General features: G+C 65.3%; 2 protein-coding genes across 2 annotated transcripts; both read right to left on the bottom strand.

The window, feature by feature from the left end:
* Nucleotides 1–684: 684 nt before the first annotated feature.
* Nucleotides 685–6,684, bottom strand: HAPLN4 (hyaluronan and proteoglycan link protein 4). The gene is given in 5 exon segments (XM_032712285.1): nt 685–1,078; nt 3,256–3,558; nt 5,264–5,626; nt 6,568–6,600; nt 6,603–6,684. Coding segments are annotated over 5 exon segments (1,128 nt in total). The 3' UTR covers nt 685–731.
* Nucleotides 6,685–9,511: 2,827 nt separating this feature from the next.
* TM6SF2 (transmembrane 6 superfamily member 2) lies at nt 9,512–14,525 on the bottom strand (the record flags this gene model as incomplete). Its single annotated transcript, XM_032711664.1, is given in 14 exon segments — nt 9,512–9,643; nt 9,706–9,903; nt 9,906–9,944; nt 10,275–10,394; nt 10,482–10,547; nt 10,549–10,575; nt 10,682–10,783; nt 10,875–10,890; nt 10,892–11,000; nt 11,134–11,216; nt 11,738–11,841; nt 12,159–12,253; nt 12,375–12,481; nt 14,419–14,525. Coding segments are annotated over 14 exon segments (1,290 nt in total), but the record flags the coding sequence as incomplete, so codon positions are not given.
* Between the last annotated feature and the right edge of the window lie 1,712 nt (nt 14,526–16,237).

Below are 16,237 nucleotides of genomic sequence, written 5' to 3'. Positions count from 1 at the left end.
AGAGCCCGGCTCAGCTCTCGAAAGCGGCCGAAGCTTTTATTTCATCTACTACGTCCAGGGCTGCCAAAAGCCTCGGGGGGTGCCCAGGGCTGCCAAAAGCCTCGGGGGGTGCCCGGCAGGGCGGGCACGGGGGCCGGTGCCCACCCAGCCCCTCCCACTTCATCCGCACGAAGCCAAGCGAAGGAGTGGGGGCTGGAGGGGCTGTGGGTGCCCCCTCCCAGGCTGCCCAGTGCCCCCTCCCAGGCTGCCCAGTGCCCCCAGTCCTTGCCCAGCGCCGAAGAGGCGTTTTGGGGAGCCCGCGGCAGGTCAGTCCCCTGCAGAGACCTGACGGTGCCGTGACACCGGTGGCCCGCGGCACCTCCCGGGGGTTGGGGCGGGGGGGGGAGAGTATCAGCGCTGTGGGGGGGACGCCGGGGTGGTGAGGATGGAGGCTCTGATGGGCCTTTAGCACATGCAACAGGCAGGTCGAGAAGCAAGAGCTGCGATGAGCGGGGAGCCAGCCCCGGGCCCGGGGGCAGCGCTCCCGAAGTCCTTCCCCTCCCGCTGCCTCAAGTTTTCCCCCCCCCCCCGAGTGCCACCGGGCTCCTCCACCTCTCCGGCCCGAGGCGGGGGCTGCCCGCAGCTCCACCGCGACCCCCGGGGAGCCCAACAACACACACCCAGGCGCGGTTTTTTTTTGGGGGGGGGGGGGGTGTTAAGCGTTCCCCGGCCAAACCTGGGGAGATGCTCCCTCACACGCGGTTGGGGTGCCCCCCCCCTCCCACCGCCGCCGCCTTCTCCGGGGGTGCCTCTCCGGCCTTTTTGAAGCAGTAGACGCCGAAGAGCTTGTACTTCTTGTCGGGGAAGCCCAGGTTCCGCACGCCGGGCTCGCGGCCGCCGCAGCGGGCGCGGGGGTTGACGATGGGGTAGCGGATGCTGCCGTCCTCCAGCCAGCCCGCCTCGCAGCGGTCCAGCAGCTGCAGCTTCCAGGCCGCGTAGAGCTGCCCCACCTTGGCCACGGCCGCGCCGTTGTTCTTGCAGGCCTGCACCGCCTCCGGGTAGCTCAGCTTGCGGAACGTCTTCAGGAAGTAAACTTTGCCTGGGGAGGAGTTGGGAGGAGAGGTCAGGGCTGGAGCATCCTGTGCCCGCCGCGGTGGGATTGGTGGGGTGGGCTGGAGCGAGGGGTACAAGCCATGTGGAGCCCCCTCAATGCATTTTTGGAGCCCCCTCAATGCATTTTTGGAGCCACTTCAATGCATTTTTTGAGCCCCCTCAATGCATTTTTTGAGCCCCTTCAATGCATTTTTGGAGCCCCCTCAATGCATTTTTTGGAGCCCCCCCTCAACGCATTTTTTGAGCCCCTTCAATGCATTTTTTGGAGCCCCCTCAGCGTATTTTTGGGGGGCTGGAGGTGGTGAGTGGCACGAACCCTGTGGAGCCCCCTCAATGCATTTTTGGGGGTGCTGGAGATGGTCAGTGGTACAAACCCTGCAGAGCCCCCTCAGTGCATTTTTGGAGGCCCCTCAGTACATTTTTGAGGGGGCTGGAGGTGGTCAGTGGCACAAACCCTGTGGAGTCCCTTCCACGGATTTTTGGAGCCCCCTCAGTGCATTTTTGAGCCCCCTCAATGCATTTTCTGGAGCCCCCTCAGTGCACTTTTGGGGGGGCTGGAGGTGGTGAGTGGCACAAACCCTGTAGAGCCCCCTCAATGCATTTTTGGAGCCCCCTCAGTGCATTTTGGGGGGGGCTGGAGGTGGTGAGGGGCACAAACCCTATGGACCCACCTCAATGCATTTTTGGGGGGGCTGGAGGTGGAGGGTGGGTGGTACCCATCTGGTGATCCCCCCAGCACATTTGGGGGGGCTGGAGGAGGCGAGTGATGCCAGCTCTGGAGGGTTCCCCCCACCACATTTTTGGGGGGCTGGAGGAAGGGTGGTGCAATTCTGTGGACTCCCCCCAGTGCATTTTTTTGGGGGGTGGGCTGAAGAAAACACGTGACACAAACCCTGTTGACCCCCCACCAACACATTTTGGGGGGGGCAGGAGGAGGTGAGGGGCTGGGTGGGCTCTGGGGACCCGCAGTGTGGGCAGATTTAGGGGCTGTGTGGGCAGTGCCAGCTCCTCCTGCTGGTGTCACCCGCTATTTATCCCACCTGCCACCATTAAACAAACATCAGCAGGGCCCCCTCCGGCCCCCCCTGCCAGGCAGGAGGGATTTACAGAGCCCGGGAGCCCTCCTGGCTCCATCTGTCTCGCGTGGTCCCGGCCTCATCCATCACCCGGGGCCCGTTGCTGCTGCAATTACCTCCAGCCCCTGCTCCTGCCTGGCAGAGATGGCTGTGATAAAAAAAAAAGAAAAAAAACCAACAGAGGGTTTTTGCCAAAAAAAAAAAAAAAAGGGAAAAAAAAAAAAGTGAGAGGTTTTTGCTAAAAAAAAAAAAAAAAGAGGTTTTTGAAAAAAAAAAAAAAAAAGAGGTTTTTGTTAAAAGCGAAAGGTTTTTGCTAAAAACAAGAGAGGTTTTTTGCTGAAAAGGAGAGGTTTCTGCTAAAAAAGAGTGGTCTTTGCTAAAGAAGAGAGGTCTTCCCCAAAAAAAGAGAGGGTTTTGCTAAAAGAGAGGGGTTTGCTAAAAAAGAGAGAGATTTGCTAAAAAAAGAGAGGTTTTTGCTAAGAAAAGGAGAGGTTTTTGCTAAAAAAAAAAGGCAGGTTTTTGCAAAAAAAGAAGAGAGGTTTTTGCTAAAACTAAGAGAAGTTTTGCTAAAAAAGAGAGGTTTTTGCTAAAAAAAAAAGGCAGGTTTTTGCAAAAAAAGAAGAGAGGATTTTGCTAAAAAAAAAAGGCAGGTTTTTGCAAAAAAAGAAGAGAGGTTTTTGCTAAAAACAAGAGAGGTTTTGCTAAAAAAGAGAGGGTTTTGCTGAAAAAGAGTGGTCTTTGCTAAAGAAGAGAGGTTTTGCTAAACAAGAGAGGGTTTTGCTAAAAGAGATATTTGCTAAAAAAAGAGAATTTTTTGCTAAAAAAGAGAGAGGCTTTTGCTAAAACCGGGTGTTCCAGCCCCAGAACCAACAAGGGTGGAGGCCGGTCCCTGCTGGGAGGTGGGGGGTCCCCACCACCGACCCCCCCCTTCTCCTGCCGTGCCGAGGGATCCAGGGAAGGGACCCGCGGCCACCTCCCCCCTCCCAGGGCGGAGCATCCTCCCGGGTCGCCATGGGAACCTCCCTCCCCATCCCTCCCCATCCCTCCCCTCCTCCCGGGCGGGGCTCGGCGCCCCCTCCGCGGGTACCGTTGAGGTTGGAGGTGAAGCAGAAGGCGTCGTAGTGCTCGCTCTCCTTGTGCCGGTAGCCGTAGTTCCGCACGCCCACGGGCGTGTCCTTGCGGCCGCACTCCTCCCGCGGCCGGGAGATGGGGTATTGCACCGAGCCGTCCTCCAGCCAGCCCGCGTTGCACCAGTCCATGCCCTCCAGCCAGGCCTGGTGCAGCTGGTCGTGGGACGCCAGGATCCCGTCCTGCTCCAGGCACGCCTGCTGAGCCTCGTGGAAGTTGAGGGTGTAGCGGCCCAGGCGAGGGTGGTACGGGAAGATGACGCCTGGAGGGGGGGGGGAAATGGAGAGGAGGGGTGGGAGGAGGAATTTGGAGGCGGGAGGTTCTCCCCTGGAGGGGGGTTGAGAGCCCCCAGACCCTCCACGCTGTGGTTTTAGGGATCCCCCTTCCACCCCCAGACTCCGGGAGAACAGAGACACCACGGAGAGGAGGGGTGGGAGGAGGAATTTTGGGGCGGGAGGTTCTCCCCTGGAGGGGGGTTGAGAGTCCCAGACCCTCCACGCTGTGATTTTAGGGATCCCCCTTCCACCCCCAGGCTCCGGGAGAACGAGGGCACTGCGGAGAGGAGTGGGAGGAGGAATTTTGGGGGTGGGAGGTTCTCCCCTGGAGGGAGGTTGAGAGCCCCCAGACCCTCCACGCTGTGGTTCCACCCCCAGGCTCTGGGAGAATGGGGACACCACGGAGAGGAGGAGTGGGAGGAGGAATTTGGGGGCGGGAGGTTCTCCCCTGGAGGGGGGTTGAGAGCCCCCAGACCCTCCACGCTGTGGTTTTAGGGATCTCCCTTCCACCCCCAGGCTCCGGGAGAACGGGGACACCACGGAGAGGAGGAGTGGGAGGAGGAATTTGGGGGCGGGAGGTTCTCCCCTGCCTGAACCCGCAACAAACGGAGTCGGCACCGCCCCGGGTCGGGACGGCTGCGGTTCGGTTTGCTTTCAGTAAAAGTCCTTAACATCACCTTCTGAAAAAGCCGTTTTCAGGCTCAATTTTCACTCCGTGTCGCGATCCAACGTTTCTTAAACCTCTCGGCTTTTTTCCCCTTTTTTTTCCTTTCTTTCTTGCCCCCAAGATTTGTCCACAAACGGCTGCAAAGCCCGGTCACCATGAGCTGGCCCTGCCTGTGCCCGGGGAGGAATTTGAGAGCCCCCAGACCCTCCACGCTGTGGTTTTAGGGATCCCCCTTCCACCCCCAGGCTCTGGGAGAACGGGGACACCAGTGGTGTCCAGCCAGGCCGTGGCAGCCCCAAAAAAGAAGATTTTTTCCCCCTTTCCCGACATCCTGGCGGGCTCGGAGCCGCTCCCAGCCCCGCATCCTGTCCCGGCGGGCTCGGAGTCACTCCCAGCCCCGCATCTCCCCCGAGCCGGGTGCTTTACGAGCCCCGGAGCCGCTCCCAGCCCCTCATCCCCCCCAGCCGGGTGCTTTACGAGCCCCGGAGCCGCCGTCTGCCCGCGGGGTTTACGAGCTGCCATCCCATAAACCTGGAGCAACAGGAAAAGCCAATGACAGCGGCAATAAACCACCGGCACGCGCCGGGAAAAGCGCCCGGCCCCGGGGGTGAACGGGACACGGGCACCGGGAACCGCATCCCAACCATCCCACGCCGGGGGGGGAAGGGGGGGAGGAAAGGGGAGATCCTTTCTGGAGGGATTCGTGGCCAGGGGGATGGGGCTCGTCCCGCTCGGGAATGCTGCCCCGCCTCGGGAGAAGCGCCTTGCTCGGGCATAATTTGGATAATCCGGGTGGTTTCTCCTCCTGCATTCCAGGGGGAAGTTACAGCTACGAGGAGAGAGAAACTCCCACCGGCCTTTATTTATTACATAAATAAATAAATAAATAAACGAGTGGCTTTTGCTTTCTGGCGCTCAAAAGAGAGCCTCGGAGGGTCCTTTACGGGCATTTTGGGCGTCGGGTTTTACACCCAGCGTCCTCCAGCCCTTCCCCAAACCCCCAGGACTGTCCCCCGTGCCGGTACCTTCGAGGTCCAGCTTGACCACGCCGGTGTCGTCCTCGAGCTCGTTGGTGACCTCGCACTCGTAGCGCCCGTAGTCCTGCAGGGTCACGTTGCGGATGATGAGGGAGGCGTCGCCCGCCCCGTCCTCCTGCAGGGCCGTGCGCCCGCGGTAGGGCCCGAACGCCCGCCGGGCCTCGCCCAGCGCCACGAACACGTCCACGAACGCCATGGGCTCCGTCACTTTGGTCCACTTGAGGCGGATCTCGGCCGGGTCGTGCGCGGACACGTCGTAGTGGTAGCGGCAGGGGAGGATGATGGTCCCGCCCCGGTGAGTCACCACCTTGCCCGGAGCCGTCTGCACCACCACGGCACCGCTGTCACCCTCTGCAAGGGACACCCAGGTCAGGACAAGGGACACCCAGGTCAGGACAAGGGACACCCAGGTCAGGACTAGGGACACCCAGGTCAGGACAAGGGACACCCAGGTCAGGACTAGGGACACCCAGGTCAGGACAAGGGACACCCAGGTCAGGACAAGGGACACCCAGGTCAGGACAGGGGACACCCAGGTCAGGACAAGGGACACCCTGCTCAGGGCTGGTTCTGTCACTCTCTGTAAGGGACACCCAGCTCAGGACTAGGGACACCCAGGTCAGGGCTGGACCTGTCACCCTCTGCAAGGGACACCCCACTCAGGACAAGGGGTATCCAGCTCAGGGCTGGCCCTGTCACCCTTTGTAAGGGACACCCAGGTCAGGACAAGGGACACTCAGATCAGGACAAGGGACACCCAGATCAGGGCTGACCCTGTCACTCTCTGCAAGGGACATCCAGATCAGGACAAGGGACACTCAGTTCAGGACTGGCCCTGTCACCCTCTGCAAGGGACACTCAGATTAGGACAAGGGACACCCTGCTCAGGACTGGTTCTGTCACTCTCTGTAAGGGACACCCAGCTCAGGACAAGGGACACCCAGGTCAGGGCTGGCCCTGTCATCCTTTGTAAGGGACACCCAGATCAGGACAAGGGACACTCAGTTCAGGGCTGTCCTGTCACCCTCTGCAAGGGACACCCCACTCAGGACAAGGGGCATCCAGCTCAGGACTGGCCCTGTCCCTGTCACCACTCTAAGCCTAATCCTAACCCACCCCATCCCAAACCATCCCATCCCATCCCATCCCATCTCATCCCACCCCACCCCATCCCATCCCACCCCATTCCACCCCATCCCATCCCATCCCATCCCACCCCACCCCATTCCACCCATCCCACCCACTCCATCCCATCCCACCCCACCCCACCCCGGGAGGCCCCTCCCACTCACCCATGACATGAACCACCTTCTTCCTCCCCCGGGGCTCTGCAGCGCCTCGGAGCCGAGGATACCCGCGAGGAGCAGCAGAGCTGCCGGGCCGGCGGCCCAGGGGCTTTGGGGACGCATCTGGGGGGGGGACAGCAGACCCCTCAGCACCCCCTCCAGCCCCCCCCCCGGGAGGAGACCCCTCTCTGCCCGACCCCCGGCCTCGGCAGCCCCCCAGGAGCGACGCCGGTCCCCGACCCCCCCCCCGTGGTGCCATCACCCACCGCCGCCCCCTGACCCGCCCCGAGCGGAGGGGGGGCACCGGCAGCGCTGGGTCTCTCGTTGCCTCCCCGCGCCGCCCCCCCCGTGCCCCAGGGACCCCCGCGCCCCCGGCGCTGAACTCGGCTTGCCCCGCTCGGTTACAGCCGCGATGAATATTTCATGGCAGGCGCGCCGGGCCGCTTCTCCTGAGTTATTTATGGCAGCGCCGGCACATCTGGAAACCGAACTGATGGGGCTGGAGCGGCGGCGGCGGCGGCCGGAGCCCCCCGAGACCCCCGGCTGCGCCCCCCCCCTTCCTTCCCGGGGCACAGCCTCCTGATCCCCGGGGGCTGCGAACCCGAGCCCCGCGTTCTGGGGGTGCCCCAGATCCCAGCCCGGCTCCGTGTCCCCCCTCACCGCGGGAATGAGCCCCCCACCAAGCGCAGGGGAGGGTGGGGAAGGGGCGCCGGGAGCTGGATGTGGGGCGCGGGGAGCGGGGCAGCCCCCCGGGAGCGCCGGTGCCTGATCGGGGCAGGGGGAGAGGGGTGGCCCTTCCCGGTGGTCCCGGTGCCAAGTCCGGGGCAAGAGGGAGCGGGGCATCCCCCGGGGGTCCTGGTGCCCGCTCCGGGAGCACGGGAAGAGGAACAGACCCCCCCGGGGGGTCGCTGCTCTGTCTGGGGGCGTAGGGAGGGGAGCGTGTGTGTGTGTGTCCCCTGGAGGTCCCGGTGCCCGAGCGGGGGGCAGGGGGAGCAGGGCAGTCCCTCCCGGTGGTCCCGGTGCCGTGTCCGGGGGCAGGGGGAGCGGGGCAGCCACTCCCGGTGGTCCCGGTGCCAAGTGTAGGGTAAGGGGGAGCGGGGCAGTCCCTCCCGGTGGTCCCGGTGCCATGTCCGGGGTAAGGGGGAGCGGGGCAGCCCCGGTCGGTCCGCGGGGTTGTGGAGCGGGGCAGCCCCCCCCGGGGGTCCCGGTACCCAGCCGGGGCAGGGGGAGCGGGAAAGTCCCCTTCGAGGATTCCGGTGTTCCCTCCGGGGGGCAGAAAGAACGGGGCAGACCCTCGGGGGGCTCCGGTGCCCCGTCCCTGGGGCGGTGAGAGCAGGACAACCCCTCCCGGGGGTCCCGGTGCCGAGCGCGGGGGCAGGGGGGGATGCGCAGCCCCTCCGGGGGGTCGCGGTGCCCCGGGCGGGGCGGGGGGATGCGGCAGCCCCGGCTGTGCCCGCCCGCGGCCGCGGGCCCGGCGCGGTGTTGCAGTGCGGGACACTGCGGCGGCGGCCCCGGGGCTGCGGGACTCCGGGGCCCGGGCAGCGCAGCGCGGGGAGGGGGGGGCGGGAAACCGGCCCCGCCGGGCCGGGAGAGACCCCCCCGCCCGCCGCGTCCCGCCCGGTACCGGCACCGGCACCCGGGGGGGGTCCCGTCCCGGCGCCCCGCGCCCGCCCCGCAGCGAGCGGAGCCGCCGCAGCCCCGCACTCACCGTGTCCCCGGTGCCGGCGGCGGGAGGGGCCCGCCCGCAGCAGCGCGACGGTGCCGCCGGTGCCGCCGGTGCGGCTCCGCGCAGGGAGGGAGGGGGCGGCACCGGGAGCTCGGCCCGGCCCTGCCCCGGCTCTCCCGGCGCTGCGCAGGGCCGGCGGCTCGCCAAGGTCACCGGCCCGCCCGGCTTCTCCCCATCCCCGGGACCCCCCGGTGCTGCCGGGACCCCCGGGGGACGCGCCGGGCACGGGGGGTTGTGTCGGGGAAATCCCCCGCCCCGGGCACGGCAAGGGCAGCGTGTGCCCACCGCCCACCCGTGTGCCCACCGCCCACCCGCGCGCCCCCAGCCCACCCTCACAGACCCTCCTACAACCCCCCCACGCACACCCGCGTGCCCATCGCACCCACCCGCGGGTACACACGGGGACCCCCCGGCCCCACCCCAAAGGGCCGCAGGGGAGCGGCCGGGGGGCTCTTCATCCCTGGGGGTGCCGGGGGGGGGGGCTGTCCCATCCCTGTTCTCCCACCGCTGGCACGGAGGGACATCCCCGGGCACGGCAGGGACACGGCTCCGGAACGACCCTTCGCTCCTTTATTTTGTAAACAGCGTTTTCCTGGCACTGCCCCCCCTCCCTCCCTCCCGAGTCCTCCCGGCGTGGCCGGGGTGGGACAGGGCACCCACGGCCCCCCCGGGACCCGCCGGGAGGGGAGACCCCCACCAGAGAGAGCCCCTGGGCACGGGCAGGGCTGTGGCTGCAGCCACAACGTCCCTGTAGAGTGTCCAGAGGTCCCCACAGCCTTTGGGGACACCAGGGGACCAGGAGAGCACCCCTGGGGACACCTCTGGCAGCCCCTCTGGGACGTCTCTGGGTCCCACTGCTCTGTGGCTCTTCGAGCAGGACGGGGGGCACCAGGCAGAGCAGCCCCCAGGGTGGGCACAGCAACTCCCAAGCTGGGGACAGCAGCCCCCAGGGTGGGCACAGTAGCCCCCAGAACGGGGATAGCAGCCCCCAGGGTGGAGACAGAAGCCCCCAGAACGGGGACAGCAATCCCCAGGGTGGGAAGAGCAATCCCCAGGGTGTGGACAGCAGCCCCCAGGGTGGGCACAGCAATCCCCAGGGTGGGCACAGCAGCCCCCAGAACAGGAACAGCAGCCTCCAGGGTGGGGACAGTAGCCCCCAGGGTGGGCACAGCAGCCCCCAGGGTGGGCACAGCAGCCCCCAGAACAGGAACAGCAGCTGCCAGGGTGAGGACAGCAGCTGCCAGGCTGGAAACAGCAGCCCCCCGGGGTGGGCAGATCAGCCCCCAGGGTGGGGAGAGCAGCGCCCAGGGTGGGCACAGCAATCCCCAGAGTGGGCACAGCAGCCCCCAGGGTGGGGACAGCAATCCCCAGGGCGGGCACAGCTGCCCCCAGAACAGGAACAGCAGCCCCAGGGTGGGCAGAGCAGCCCCCCGGGCCGGGCAGGCCCCGTCACTGGTGTTCTTTGCCCGGAGCAGGCCGGCAGGAGCGGGGGGCTGGAAGAAGGCGGGGCAGCGCAGGCAGCGGAGCACCAGGAGCTGCGGGCCCAGCGCGTAGAGGATGTTGGACAGGAGGAAGCTCCACAGGACGTCGTCGGGGGTCTGGTAGGGGAAGGGGGGTCCCGGGCGTGCAGCGACGAGCCCAGGTGGGAGAACTGAGCCTGGGGACAGAGGGAAGGGGTGGCAACTGGGGAGGGGGAGGGGTCTTATGCGGCCCCCCCGGCCCCAAAGGGGTGTGTGGTGGCAGCAGCACGGGCGGCACATCCTATTATAGCCCTGGCCCAGCCTATTTCTGGCCAGCGAATCCCCGGGCCCGGCAAAATCCACCGGGGCCAAAGCAATTACCAGGCAGCGGCAGAGCTGCTGCTCCACGTGCGGGCGCAGAGCTGAGCCCCCAAGCTCAGCCCCAACCCCCCCTGCCCCTGGTTGGGACCAAAACCCAGCCCTGGGGGTCCCAGCGTTGCCCCCCCCGGGTGCTGGCACGGCCTCACCTGTGCCACGGCCCCGGCAAACACCAGGCTCCAGTCGGGCAGCCAGGAGCAGCCGGGCAGCACCAGCCCGTAGATGCAGAGCAGGAAGAAGGGGAGGGCGTAGAACATGTAGATCAGCATCTGGGGAGGGACAGAGAGAAGGTCACCCCGTCCCTGGTGCCACCGGGGGGGGGGTCTCTGGCCCCAGCTGGACCCCCCCACACTCACCTGCACTTTGGGGTAGGCGACGGGGTCGCGCAGGTACGGCTCGTGCTGGTAGATGTACTCGAAGCAGCGAGTCAGCAGGACAGTCCAGAACCACCTGGGGGGGTGGAGAGAGGAGGGGAGGAGGGTAGGGGGGCGGATGAACCTTCCCCAAGCCCCCCCCGGCCCCTCCAGCCCCCCCCATGTGGGGGCCCAGCACTCACCATCCCCCTGAAGAAGGTGAACGAGGCCATGAGCAGCAGCACCAGCACCAGGGCCGCGTCCTGGGGCCGCCGGTACAGGGGTTTGCGCTGCTCCTCCGCCACCTGGGAGAGGGAAACACCCCGGTTTGGGCTCTGCCACCCCCCGGCCCAGCCCCGGGAGGGGCACCGGGCACCCGGGGCAGCCCCAACTCACCTTCTCGGGGCTGAGGAGGCAGCGGCTCCCTGGGCTGCTGGAACAGCCTCGCCCCGGCCCAGAGGAGGAGGAGGATGTAGGGCAGGTTGAGCAGGAAGGAGGGGCTGAGCTCGGAGCTGTATTTCCCTGGGGGAGGAGGGCGCGGGATGGACACGGAGGAAGCACCGGCACCTCCCTCCTGTGCCCGCGGGGAGCAGCAAACCCGCAGCAAACCCCCGGACACGGGCGGTGGGCACGAGCCCCCTCCTCCCCCCCGTACCGATCATGTTCCCCAGCAGGAAAACCACGACACTCATCAGCAGCGAGCCCAGCCAGAAGAGCCCCAGGTTCCTGTAGTTCTTCCTGCAGAGACACCGGGAACAGGCACCTCGGAGCTCCCTCCTCATGGAATTTGGGGATCTTCCAACCCTCTGAGCTCCTCTGGCACCTCTGCCAGACTTGGAGTTCCCTCCCCGTGGAATTTGGGATCCTCCAACCCCCCTGAGCTCCTCTGGCACCTCTGCCAGACTTGGAGTTCCCTCCTCGTGGAATTTGGGATCCTCCAACCCCTCTGAGCTCCTCTGGCACCTCTGCCAGGCTCAGAGCTCCCTCCTCATGGAATTTGGGATGCTCCAACCCTCGTGAGCTCCTCTGGCACCTTTGCCAGACTTGGGGCTCCCTCCTCATGGAATTTGGGATGCTCCAACCCTCATGAGCTCCTCTGACACCTCTGCCAAGCTCAGAGCTCCCTTCCCATGGTGTGTGGGATGCTTCAACCCTCATGAGCTCCTCTGGCACCTCTGCCAGACTTGTGGCTCCCTCCCCACGGAGTTTGGGATGCTCCAAACCCCCCGAGCCCCTCCAGCCCCCAGGTCCCCACTCACCTGTGGCCGATGGCCATGACCATGGTGAGGTAGAGCCCGTAGTGGACGACGCCATCCCAGTAACAGATCATGATCCCGTGGGCCGTGCGCAGGTAGGGCTCGCCCTGCCCGTGGGGGAGGGACTGGGTCAGGCAGGGAGGGGGCAGCTGCCTTCCCACCCCCTCCCCGGGGCACTCCACGGGAACTGGAGCTGCTCCAGGTGGGATCCCAGTGTGGGATCCCAGTGTGGGATCCCAGTGTGTGATCCCAGTGTGTGATCCTGATGTGTGATCCCGGTGTGTGATCCCAGTGTGTGATCCCGGTGTGTGATCCCAGTGTGTGATCCCGGTGTTGCAGGAGCAGCTCCAGCAGGGAGAGCTCCATCCAATCCCACACAGGCAGGGGGAGGAGGGGGCCAGGATGGGGTGGGACAGGGCAGTACCTCTCTGACATAGACCTCCATGAAGCCAGAGATGAACCCATCCTCCAGGGCGATGATGAGGTCGACGCCAGAGACGAAGGAGAACACCACGAACATGCGGGGGGGAGCCAGGGCAGCTCTGCCAGGGGCTCAGGGCTCCCCCCAGATCCCAAATCCCAAACCCTCACCCCCTACCCCAACACAGAACCAACCCCCACAGCCTGGGGGGGCTCTCACCACAGAACAGGGGGTCCTGGAAGTGGCTCACGCCGCTGACGAGGAGGATGATGGAGAAGAGGCCAAGGAGCACCAGGGTCACCGTCAGCACCAGCAGTGGGGGGTTGCTGTGGAGCAGAGGGGGGGGGTCCAGCACCAAGCCCCATTTCCCCCCTGCCCACGGGAAATGCTCCTCACCCCCCCCAGTCTTTAGGGTCAGGATCAGGCCCCGCACCCCAGGGGGGTCCTGGCGCTGCCCAAACTCTGAGAGGGGAAAACGGCTCCTCTGGGGTCTAAAACAACCCCGGGGGGGTGAATCCCAAAGGAAGGGAGGAACCTGACATTCCAGCAGGGTGGGGAAGGGGCTGCCTTGGCAAGGCTCCTGTGCCAGGGCAGGGAGCAGCTCCAGCAGGGCCCTCCCCTCTCCAATCTGTGTCCAGAGCAGGGAAATCCATAATAAACCAAAATCAAGGAGAGAGAGAGAGAGACTGAAAAAGTGTCCTGAGAGAGCGAAGAAGCTGTAGGGAAAACCATCCTGGGCAGCTGGAATTGCTCTCCCAGAGCCAGGAATTGGGACAGTGGCTGAGCAGGGCTCAGTGTGTGTGTCCCCCCAAAAAAAACCCAACATCCAAACCTTCCTGAAACACCCAAACCAGCCCAGATGCTCTTGGAAAAAACCCCCAAACCAATCAAATCACCGAAGTGTGGCCGCCCCAGTGCATTATTGCCACTGTATAATTAATTACTACACAACTAATTACTCCCATGGAATGATTAATTCAGGGTTCAAACGCCGTGGAGCAGCACGGCACGGGGGCTCCTCCAGCTGCAGGATGCCCAGGGATGGATCCTGGAGATCTGGGCTGCAGCAGGGATGGGAGGAGATGGAAAAGTTTGGGAATGAAAATGGGGAGAGCTTTAGAGGGTGACCAGGAGAGCCCCCAGCTCTGTGGTGAGGAGTTGGGTTAAAAGCTCTTCCTCCTGGTGGAAATAAATACCTAAGGAATGGGAAAAGGAGGGTGAAGGGGCCTGGAGGGAAGGGAAGGACGGAAAGGGGAGAAAGGGATGAAGGAACACAAGGGGAAAGCCCTGAGCTGGAGGGAGGCTGGGACTGGAAATTAGAGGAGAATGAACCAGTCAGGGGATGCACGGAAAAGGAATAAAGTGGGTGAGGAAGGGATGGTGGAGCTCCTGGATCCCCAGGGAGCCGGTTCCATATGCCCTGGATGCCCGGCCGAGCTCACGGGGGTGTCGCTGGGCAGGAAAACCGAAAGGGGGCCGTTCTCGGTCGTTGTGACAGCGGCGGTGACCGGGAGGGTGCGGGGGTGACATCGGCCGCGCCGGGACACGTCAGCGGCCGAGGAGGCAGCGGGGACGCTCCGGGAGGGGAGCGGGGCGTGGAGGGGTCTCCAGAGTCGGGATCACCCCAGTTCCAGGGGGTCTGGGGGGCGAGCAGCCCCGTTCTGCTCCCCAAAGAGCCCCGCTGGGCCCGACCAGCCCGAGCGGGGTTGGAAAGGCAGCGAGGTAGCCACGGAACACGCCGGGAAATCCCCCCGGGATTGAGCCCCGATCCAGGACGGATCCAGCCCCCTGTCTCAGACAGGACCCCCCCTAGATCCAGGACAGATCCAGCCCTGATCCAGGACAGATCCAGCCCAGATCCAGGACAGATTCAGCCCCGATCCAGCCCCCTGTCCCAGACAGGACCCCCCCAGATCTCGGACAGATCCAGCCCCGATCCAGCCCCCTGTCCCAGACAGGACCCCCCCAGATCTCGGGCAGGTCCAGCCCCCTGTCCGGGGTGGACCCCGCGATCCGGGATGGCCCCCCTGTCCCGGGACAGCCCCAGCCCCCCGCCCAGGACACGCTCCCTGTTCTCCAGGTCCGGGTGGGACCCCGGGACGGGCCCCCTGTCCCGGGCGGGATTGGATCCCACCAGCCCCGGACGGAGCCGTGTCCCGGGACAGCCCGGACTCTCCCCCCGCTCCCGGACTGGTCCCGTCACCCCTCCCCGAGCAGAACCCCAAAACCCCGAGCCCGGGGGTCCCCGGGGGTCCGCACTCACTCCGCCAGGGCGGTGGCGCCGGTGATGCCGAAGGCCACGGGGATGGAGAGCAGGGGGGCGGCCAGGGCGCCCGGCCCCGCCGGGAGCTGCATCCCCGGCCCCGCCGCCGCAACGGAGCCCGCGGACTTCGCCCCGACGGCGGGGACCGAGCCCGGGCAGCGCCCTTAAAGAGCCAGAGCCGCCCCGGGGGGACAGCGGGGACCGGGGAGGGGGGGACAGGGGGAGGACGGGGTGGCTGGAGAAGGACAGGGGCTCTGGAGGGAAGGACAGAGGCTCTGGGGAAGGACAGGGGATCACAGGGGGAGGACGGGGGGTCTGGAGAAGGACAGGGGGTCTGGAGAAGGACAGGGGGGCTGGGGAAGGACTGGGGGTCACAGGGGAAGGACAGGGGCTCTGGGGAAGGACAGGGTGTCGTGGAGAAGGACAGGGGGTCTGGGGAAGGACAGGGGCTCTGGAGGGAAGGACAGGGGAGCTGGGGAAGGATTGGGGGTCACAGGGGGAAGGACGGGGGGCTGGGGAAGGACAGGGGCTCTGGAGGGAAGGACAGGGGTCGTGGGAAGGACAGGAGGTCCTGGGAGAAATGAAGGTCAGGGGTCCCAGGGGGAGGGATGGGAGTCCCGGGGTAAAGGAAAGGGGGGCCCCAGAGGAAGGGCGGGGGGTCCTGGAGGGAAGAAAGGACAAGGGGTCCCAGGGGGAAGGACAGGATTTTGGGACTGGAGGGCTCAGGGGGAAGGATGAGAGTCCTGGGGGAGGACAGGGGGTCCTGAGGAGGGGAACCCCCCGGCTGAGCGCGCGCGGCTCCGTGGGGGGGTCGCTGTCTCTGCACTCAGGGGCTGCCTCGAGAAACAGCTCCAAGGGCTGCGGGGAAGGAGAAAACCACTCCGAGGGGGCTCTGAAAGCTTCAGAACTGCAGGTTTCGGGGGGAGGTTGTTGGTTTTTTGGTGGGGTTTTTTTGTTTGTGTTTTTTTTTTTTTTTCTTCTTCTTTTTCGCTTTTCCAATTCACCTTGGAAATCTTAAAAAAAAGAGCCGAGAGGACGCGGCGGCTGCTCAGAGCTGCGGGAGGGGGAGAGGAGGGAACGGAGCCGATGAGAGGCAGCGCTTCATCCCCGCCCGGAACGAGGGAGCAGGAGCAGGAGCAGGAGCAGGAGCAGGAGCAGGAGCTGCAGCCCGAGGTCTCTGCGCTGCCCCGGCCCCCCTCTGCTCACCCCCACCACTGACCCCCCGGCAGCGCTGGGGGAGCCCGGCTGAGCTGGGAACAGGGGGAAAACCTCCCGGAGCACTTTTATCAACCCCCCCCCCCCGAGGCGGCCGCTGAACCTTTCCCCTCCCTCATAAAACTGTCACCGAACGTGTCACCGGGTCACTGCTGCGCCCTCGTGCCCCACAGGCCGGGGGCTGAACCTGCACTTTGCCCCGGGCTCGGTGCCGGTTCCCCCGGGGAGGAGCTGGGACAGCACAGGGAGAGGGGAATGACCCGGGAATTCCAGCAGGGAACACGCCCGGGAGCGGAGGGGGGGGTCAGACTCGGGGCTTGGGCTGAAGAAACCACCCAGCAGCGCAGGAAAAAGGCACAAAGAGCAGCACAACAGCCCGTGATGAGGATGAGAAGAGGGGTCAAAGTGGGCAATTGGAGGTGTTTTGCTGCAATCACCTTCAGCTCCTCCCAAACACCGAACTCTCCCTGCAGGGGTGGGGAGAGGGGGCTGGGGGGGCCCAGTCTGGGGAAATAAAGGAATCAAACCACTTTTGCCAACGGGACATCCATGGGATGCACGGGGCTGGCTGAAGTGTCCAGTCAGCTTTAAATGCCCACCAGGA

Source organism: Chiroxiphia lanceolata, chromosome 27 (assembly GCF_009829145.1).
Source record: "Chiroxiphia lanceolata isolate bChiLan1 chromosome 27, bChiLan1.pri, whole genome shotgun sequence".
NCBI classification, from domain to species: Eukaryota; Metazoa; Chordata; class Aves; order Passeriformes; family Pipridae; genus Chiroxiphia; species Chiroxiphia lanceolata.
This window is presented reverse-complemented; position numbering and strand designations above follow the sequence as displayed.